The following is a 9,298-nucleotide window of genomic DNA, read 5'->3' on the forward strand; positions in this document are numbered from 1 at the left end:
ATCTAACAAAGCACACACATTCATTATGGAGCCCTTGAAGATTTCTTCCTTTCTCACTGCAGACTAAAATGCCTTCTCCCAATCAGAACTTTTCACTTTTCCCCACAGAAGCAAACACATTACATAACCAGTCCTCAGCTTCCAAACATTCATTTATAACTTTGCTAACCTTAGCAAGTCATCTTTGATTCTTCTCTCGCCTCTTACATGCAATTTGTCACAAACTCTTGTCAATTCTACCTAACATCTCTCAAATCCATCCTTTTATTTCGCCAACCAAAACCTTCCTTCCAACCTTCATCTTCTGCAATATAAACTATAACAAAGTTCCATAAACCAATGGTCGTCAATTTTCCCCCTGCATTCTTTCCTATCAGCAAAAAATTTGAGCTTACAACAGATACGCCTATATTTATTTATGTATGTCTCACTATACTTATACACTAGAAAACACAAAAACAAAAATTCCAAAGGGTGCTATGAAAACAAACACAAGCTCTAACATATTCTTCTCACACCCCAGTGGATCATCTTGTACAAGCCAGAGATATGAACTGTTCTAAACTGCCCAGTCCCAGTAATCTTCCTAAAAACCCCAATCTGATCAGATTACACTCCCACCTCAGCCCTTCCATGGCATCATGTCCCGGAGGCACGAGTCTGCTTTTTCAGCTTCATCTCCTAGAATCTTCATCCGCATGTCCTGTATCACAGCTGTCTGTTACCTCCCTATGTCTTTCGCACACACAGTTCCCTATACCTGGGAAGTCCTTTTTTTTTAGACATTTCACCCCTCACAAAGGGGTAACTCCCCTCCCCCAATCTATTGCCTCTCTGACATCCCTCTAACATCATACATATCTATTACAATTCCATTGACTCTATTCCCTATGCTGTACTCCATAGCCCGTGACTATATATACATATTAAATTATAGTTGACATACAATATTATTCAGCTTCAGCTTCAGGTGTACAGTGCAGTGGTCAAGAGTCCTTATTCTTGACAGTCACCGATCTGTACATAGCAGGGTCTCTAAGAGAAAAATACATTCTAAATGCCATTAACCAACTTACAAATGAACTTTTGAAATGTAACCTATCTTTGCCATAGAAACATATATTTTGAACACATATATTTCCGTTACTTGGTTCCTTTTCAAGTCCTAAATATTTGGAAGAATGGGTATGAATTCCCATAAAAGTAGAGAAAGCCAACTTAGTTTCAGTCTCTTTGGTTTATTTTTCTCCCTTATTTATCTTTCCATTTCCCAACAAAATCCTTTTAAGCAAAAGGATGTTGCAAATCCAGAGATTAGTTCCTCCTAGGGCCAGGAAAAAGGCTGAACCTTTGCAACAACCCACAACCAGAATTCCAGCCAGGAGCTTACACACCAATTTAACTGCCTGAAAAACCCATATTTTCCTACAGCAATCCTCCAGGTTCTAACCTTCCTTGTTTCAACCTTCCTATCCACTGTGCCTCTCCAAGTTGCCCAGCAATGGCTAAGGTTAGAATGATGGAGTTGCACCAACACATCTTCCAAAAACATCGTGACAATTCAAGCGACCGACTCTGGGCCTAACAACGGGGAGCTCAGTCTCCAACAAGACTTTTATTCCACTACCCCAAGTCTTTGTACTGTCTCCTGTGGGGATTGGTAGGGTGGGGAGAGCAAAGAGATGAGGCAGAGGGAGAAGCCCTCGAGGGGAAGTCACATTTCAACTCCTTGTTTCACCCCACAGTAGGGAGATATGTCGGTTGTGCTACACACAGGCCTCCAAAAGCAGCAAACCTGCGCTGCATTTTGGTGATGGGATCCTTTCACGAGCAGACCGAAAAGACTGTTCAGAGCTATCTTAAGAAGCTTCTCTGTACCAGCAAACAATGAGGGGTTTATCCCCACTTCCAAGTCATATAACTTCCACTGTTCTTCCTCTAGAAATCCCTTCTCCAAATCTCACCTTTCTTTCAGTTCAAGTTTCTACCTCTTCTGAGAAACCTATCTCTGTCTACTCTGCTCTTCCACTTTCTACCAACTCATTTGGACCAAATGAAAACCACAATGAGATATGTGCCACTTTGCACAAAGTGGTACCCTTACTTGGAAAACACTTCAACAGTTTCTTAAACGGAGTTACCATACGACCAGCAAGTCCGCTCCTAGGTACATACCCAAGAGAAGTGAAAACAAATATTCATCACATTATTCGTTACAGTGAACAAGTGGAAGCCACCCAAATACCTAATAACTGAAGAATGGATGAATAAAATGTGGTTTCTCCATACAATGAAGTATTACTCAACAATAAAAATTAATGAAATACTCATATATGCTATAATGTGGATAAACTCTGGAATCATTGTTACATGAAAAACAAAGGATTATATATTGTATGATTCCATTTATAAGAAATGCCCAGAATGGACAAATCTACAGCAACTATAATTAGTGACTACCTAGGAGGGGGAGTGACTGCCAATGGGTACCGGGTTTCAGCGGTGATGAAAATGTTCTGGAATCACACTCTTGTGAGCATACCAAAAACCATCATGTACTTTAAAAGACTCAATTTGACAGTATACGACTCATAGCTTAAAGCTGTTTCGGATGACCATGGCCTAAAGACCCTGCTCAGGCCCGTGTCTGTGACCTTACCTCACACCTCTCCACCCCAGTCACTGCCCAAACCCACTGGCCTTCTCTCAGTCCCTGAAATACACCTCCAGGCCTTTGAATACCCTCTTCACTCCGCCTAGAATGAAGTCTTGCCCAGTCTCTTTACATAATAATGACTTCTCACCCTTTTTAAGTCTCAGCTCAAGTGCCATCCCTGCGGTAAGCCTTCCCTCTCTATCTAAAATAGGACAGCCTCTCCCATCATTCTCTCTTAGCAGCTTGCTTGTTTCCTTTATAGCACATCCACACAGCTTTACGTGAATTGATTTGGGTTTTTCTATGTCAGGTCCACCAGACTGTAAGCGCCAATGAGAGACGGAACAAGTATGTGTTATTCACCATTACAATTCCCATTGTCTAACACAATTCCGGGCATTTAAGTGCCTGACAAATGGTAATTCGTCTTTTTATTTCCCTAATATACCACGTCCTCACACATACTGCTCCTTCTACTGAGGCAGCCACCACTGCCGCCGCCATCACCACGGCCTCCATTCCCTCGGCCACCACTTGCCCCTCTCATACCCTTCCTCGTCTCTCCTGTCTCAACTAAAACATCATCCTCGATGAAGTCTTCCTTCCTTGAGCCTCCTAGGAAGGCCGTCTCCCCTCCACTTATTCTTCAATTCATCACCGGCTGCATCTCCACTGTAACAACGACCTTACTGTACTATACTGGGCCGGGGGCACCTGGAGGGACATGATTTTGTTTTCCATCTCTGTCTTTCTACTTTGGAAAGCCTTAAAGCAAAGAAGAATCTTTTCATTTCTATGTCCTACTGTGTCTCACCGAAAATAAGACCTGGCCGGACCACCAGCTCTAATGCGTCTTTTGGAGCAAAAATTAATAGAAGACCCGGAATTATATTATATTATTTTATATTTTATAGTATATTATTTATATTATGTTATATTAATTGTATTCTATTATAAAGACCCGGTCTTATAGTAAAATAAGACCGGGTCTTATATTAACTTTTGCTCCAAAAGACGCATTCGAGCTGATGGTCTGGCTAGGTCTTATTTTCAGGGAAACACGGTAGTTTCTAGCACATTACTGGGCACATAGTATAGTACTACCACCAACTATGACAATAATAACTAACATTTACTGAGTGTATAATATGTGTTTGACACTCTTCTTGGTTCTACAATGAGTGAGTAAATAAATAAATATCTTCATTACCCACCTCAAAGATGTCCCAGTCTGACAGGGACAGAAGACAGGTCTACCAGCCAATGCAGAACAGTTACCACCACAAAGCCCTGTCCTGTCCCCATGCCTTCAAATCTTGGAGTATGCTTTCCTAAGACCATAAATGTCAGGTGCCTTCAAACTCACTTAGAATACTTCCTTCCATTACTTTCAATCCACTTCCTGCCGTTGGTGCCTGGAAACAATTTCTAGGATGTCACCACAAGCAATATTAAACTGCCACACAGTTTCCTGCTGTGTCTGCATTATCAGTTAAATTGCTTCATATTAACCACATTCCAGTCCACGGGGAACACTCAAATACTAAATAAGATTTAAACATCCCTGTCAAAGACGCCAGTTGCCACTGCTCCTTTTATCCCCCAGATAAATGTCTGCTCAAGTTGAAGGTTTAGGAGCTTTCCAGGGTACTTACTACCTGCATACTGGTGACCTTCTTCCTCTGTCAAGACGTTTGGTTCAAGGCAAGACAATGTTCCTCTATTAAAATGAACATGAACTAAACACGCTTTAGGAAACATAAGGAACTGTATGCCTAGACCAGGGCAATTTGGCTTAAAACCTTATAAAACGTAAAAACTCTTTCTCCTCAAGAGTTCAAGCAGCAAATTGTCCTTTTAACTCTATCTACACTCAACTCAGAGCCTTAGGTTAGATCTTCATGTAGATCCTACGGTATTTCTTAAATGCATTCCATAAACTCTTCCGAAACAGCCTCATGTGTCAAGGATTGGGTTTGACATAGGGAACTCGAGACAAACAAGCAGGGCCTTCTCTCAAAATGTTTATGTCAGGCTAGTATGGGAGACAGACAATGAACTGGATTTAGTGCTTGATAAATACAAGGGGCCAAACTGATGAGAGACACCTGGTCTAGGCTGGGGGCAGAGGCAATGGGCATCAGGGCAGGCTTCCTGGAGATAGCATCTGATCTTAGGCGTATGAACTCCAATCCTCTCCTTTTTAAAAGGTGGTTAAATAGTCCCTAAAGCATTGGGCAGTGAGAATGGGATGAAACGGTTCCCGTAAAGCATTCCCACCATGCCTGACAGAGACTGTGCTCAACCAGCCTTAGCTTGAAGGGAAGTCTGATCAGGCACTAAACCTCAACACCTGTGCCTAGCAACTCAACGGCTTTACTACTGATCATAGGGCAGACGCCAGCTTCACAATGACACAGGTTGCTTTTCATCAGTTTTATTTTTTAATGAAAGAATGTTAAGTTCTATCCTGCATGTTAACAGTCTAATTCCTTGATCATCAAAACTTTCTGCTCCATTACTGAAACATATGGTTCTCTGATATTTCTGTAAAATATACCAGTTTCCTTAGTCTTTTGATAGAGATGGTATAAAAGAAAACTAACAATTTACTGAGTTTTTAATATGGGCCCTGCAGTCATGGTGATACTGCATTTACTGCTGATAATGACCCTGCAACAATAGTCTTCCCCATTCTACCCTCAGGGTGAATAAGGTACTTTTTTGTAGAAAGTTTCAGTCAATAGACAAAAGAGCTGGAATTTGAACCCAGTTCGGATTCCACATCTCAGTCACATAGCATCAAAGATAAGCCAGAAAAAACACAAGCAGCCACAGCGGTCTCCTGCTCAGAGGGAGCCCAGTGTGCTCTGTGCCCTCTACACCCCCCACCCCCAAGACTGTCCTACACAATGGAGCCCACACACTTAAGATTTCAGCCAGGTGATCACCTTGAGCTAAGTCTGTCCTTTGCTGTCAGGATGGAACCGTCATTAGTAACCAAAGCTCTGTTTCCTCCAACAACTAGGGCTGCACCTACAGGGATGGTTTCCTCACCACCCCAACCCTGGCTGTAGGCAGAAGTTGTATAGTCAGCAGTCACCATCAATCACAAATACTTTTCATACCTTCTCTTCGGATTCTCTTTCAGTCTCACAAGTAAAGCTAACGTATTTCTCATGCCTAAATTTTTATCAGAGTAGTCTAGTTTCAAGATCAAGAAGGCTATTCTTCATACTAATTCCACCCATGATACAATTCCATGCATTAGTAAGTTGGCTTGCCCGACTGCTCAGACAGTAGCGATGGGTTCCACAAAACTCACTCAAGAAATGTATTTGTCTACCTGCAATCTTCACAAGCGAGCCAGAGACCTGATGCCTAGTCATGGGAACTTCTACTTGTTAGATTTTCATGCTGGTTCTGACACTGCCTGCCTCATATCAGGCAAGTTTCTGAAGTTCTCTGTAACAAGAAGAGTAAGCATCCTCAGAAGCATACTCTGTAACTCTAAGGTGGCTTTCAGAAAGTGCTTCTAAGTGCCATTGAAATCCAAATTTACAACTCTTGGAAGCGGGAGCTAAACTTGGAGTGCCTCTTTAATCCCAGCGCTTCACAAACTGCGTCTTTTTACCTCCCGAGCCTCTTCAGCTCTTATTTGGAGCACACTTCTAACTTTTCCCTCCCATTTCCACAAACATCAAGAACTAACAGTGTGCTCATCCAACTCTTCCATTTTCATTATCATAAGCAAACTCATGCTTCACTTAGCAGAGATCTCGGGGCTGCTGCAGCACACACTATGAGACACAATTTGTGACTGGAAGCCTGGGCCCGTCAGGGGACCACAAGGCTGAGCGAAGGTCACTCACTGCATGGGCATCAACTGGACAAGGTTGCAATATTTACGTAATTGTTAGATTTCGTCCTTAAGGCCCTTCCCCTTTCAAACTTCCCGAGCATGATTCTCAAAATGCTGAAATAAACATTCCACAGACTTTTTTGCAAGCAGGTTTCAAGTGTCCTATGAAAGCTGTTTTAAGGAAAAGCCTATGCTGTCAACTTTGTTTTTAAGTGCCCTTACACAATTCTATTACTCATAGAGAAAAAGTGAACATTTGTTAGTCATTAGAGATAAGGTATGTTCTGGAGGCTGAGGAAGGGAGAGGCAAAAAGAGGACCTGGCTGGGAGGGGAGATAGAGCCCAAAACAACACACCCAAAATGCACTGCATAAAAGTTGCACTTTCCCAAGTCAACTTCTAAGTCCAGAAGCAGGGTAACAATGTTTCCACTGGTTCTGAAGTCTGATGTACCAACAATTTCCCAGAAAAACTAATCTCCATCAGAGACTCCAGGTGAATGAATGAGGGAATTTGCCATATTGGATTACAAAGGCTTTCCAACAATGATCAAGATCAGGTGCTCCGTTACAGCACAGCCTTCACAGCCTTCGGCCCTTGCCGTGTGGAGACGTTCCTAGACAAGAGGGGGAAACAGAAGAGCGAAAAGGGCCTCCACCCCCGGCCATCCAGACCTCACGTCCAGGAGCGGCCCCTCCCTCTTCCAACCTCACGCGACTTTTGTGGGGCCGCAGGCCTCACGCAGCCGGGCTGCAACCTCTCAATACCTGCCCAACTCCGAGGCGACCCTATCACACACATTTGGGGAGTTGCTTCCGGAGATTTCTCGCCCTCCCCCAACAGTTGTGTGACCATTTTCGGAGGCTCGCCATCTCCACCGGGATGAGGCCACCTAATAATTAATGTCAGCTACTCCCGCCTTCAGGTGAGATGGGGACACCTGACCACCCGCGCGCCCTTCCACCCCGCGCGCACCCCGCCCCCGCGCCTCCCTGGATCGCCATGGCAACCGTCCCCCTCCCCGCGTGACGCCGGCACGCGGGGCGCCCCTGGGGTCCCTGCAACAAGTCCCCCGCGCGGCCCATGGCCTGCAGCCCGTGCCCGGCCTCACCGCCCCGCGCCCGGCCTGGCCGCACTCACTTGATCCTGGAGCCCATGGTCCCCGGGCCTCCTCATGGGCCCGCGGGCCCCGCTCGGCGCTGCGCTGCCCGCCCGCCCGCGGCCGACCGGCCTCCCTCTGGCGCTCTCCCCGCCCCTTCCTCCCTTCCCTCAGGCTGGGCCCGCCCGCTTGAGGCTCGCTCCCTCGCCGCCACCGCCGCCGCCGCCTCCCGGGGTTAATGTACTCGCTCCAGCCCGGCGAACGCCATGGTCGCCGGCGCGCGTGCCCGGCGCGCGCCGCCCCCTCCACCTCTCACACCGCTGCCCCCTCCCTCCCGCGCCGCCGCCGCCCGCCGGGCCTGCCGGGAAGTGTAGTCCGCTCGCGGGAGGCGGGGCCGCCTGAGGGCGGTGGGGGCGGGGTCCGTGCTTCCGCCCACTGACTCTTCAACGTCGGTGCTTTGCGCTTTCCACGTGCAGGCCCCTAAAGACCTCCATACCACTGTTACAGAAACCTCCACCTGCTATCCCCCGAAAGATCCTCATCCCTCCGAGACCCCAGAGCTCACATATAGAAACCGTCACCCTTCCCTCCCCTATGGAGTTCTCCCACCCAGTAGCTCTGGCACAGAAATATGTCTCCCACTCAAGCCTACATATAAAAATACGTTTTCCCTTAGAAAATTCCATACCTTCCAGTAACTTCCTTAAGGGAGTCACAGACCCTCTTCTCCAGTAAAGCATCCACTTCCCCAACACGGTCCTTCGTGGAGGCCCCTTCCCCTTCTGTTCTACCTTGAAAGAGACCTCACATACCCACAGGAAAGCCACCCAGAGGCTTCATAGGAACCTTTTAGTGGTTCTTCTCTGTCCGACCATTGAGGACCTCTGCCCCTCCCCTTTATCAGCCGTTTTGGGGGCCTCCAATACAGAAAGTCCATGTCACCATAACAGTTCCTGATGGAGATTAACTCAATGCAAATGCAAGTAATTGAGAGCAAAGATCACCAACCTGCTACCTACCCTGCTACGCCTTGGGGCTCACTTTCATGAGCACCCAATATTATCCCCTCTAGGTGTGGAGGAATCACAAAGGAAGCAATAATGACACCTGCCATTAACTACAGTTCAATGAGTGGGTGAAGGACTGTCCTCCCTGAACCAGGCACTATATTTCCCCTGCATAGTTAACACCCATCCTCACAATAATCTTGTGAATTTAACCCCCCATTTCACAAAAGGGAAACTGAGGCATTTGCTCACGGTTACATAACTAGCACCGGGTGAGTAGAAGTTCGCATCCAGGCTGAATAATTCCAGACACATGTTACATAGTCATGCTTTAGGATGGCACCTTTGGCCATAAGTCAGAAGACACTGCAGGTTCACGGTTCTCTTTTAAAATTAGACTTTTCTTTCTTTTCCCCCAACCCCGTAACAATTTTCTATTCTGAAATGCCCTTCATCCGTTCTGCCATTTTAGCTCTTGTAAATTCAATGCCCCCCCACCCCACAGCCAGTCCCCACAGTAACTAGTCCTAGGCCCCAGTCAGGCAGGGAGCAAAGAAAGCAAGAATCCCTTTTTTGGGAGTTACAGTCTGGATAAAGATAATTTCTCTCTTTTGCCTATCCCCTGAGGTTGTTTGAAGGCAAAAGTTGAATTTTTTTGAATTAAAAAAAAAAAA

At 45.9% G+C, this 9,298-nt stretch overlaps 1 protein-coding gene across 1 annotated transcript in view; it reads right to left on the minus strand.

The window, feature by feature from the left end:
- The window catches only part of DENND1A (DENN domain containing 1A), a 481,754-nt gene extending 473,974 nt beyond the window's left edge, over positions 1–7,780 (minus strand). Inside the window, exon 1 of the mRNA XM_081067070.1 lies at positions 7,659–7,780. Within this exon, the coding sequence (XP_080923196.1) occupies positions 7,659–7,675 (17 nt within the window). The 5' untranslated portion in view covers positions 7,676–7,780. The remainder of the gene's footprint in view (positions 1–7,658) is intronic.
- Positions 7,781–9,298: the final 1,518 nt, after the last annotated feature.

This window comes from Rhinolophus hipposideros (genome assembly GCF_964194185.1).
Source record: "Rhinolophus hipposideros genome assembly, chromosome: 11".
Taxonomy (NCBI): Eukaryota; Metazoa; Chordata; class Mammalia; order Chiroptera; family Rhinolophidae; genus Rhinolophus; species Rhinolophus hipposideros.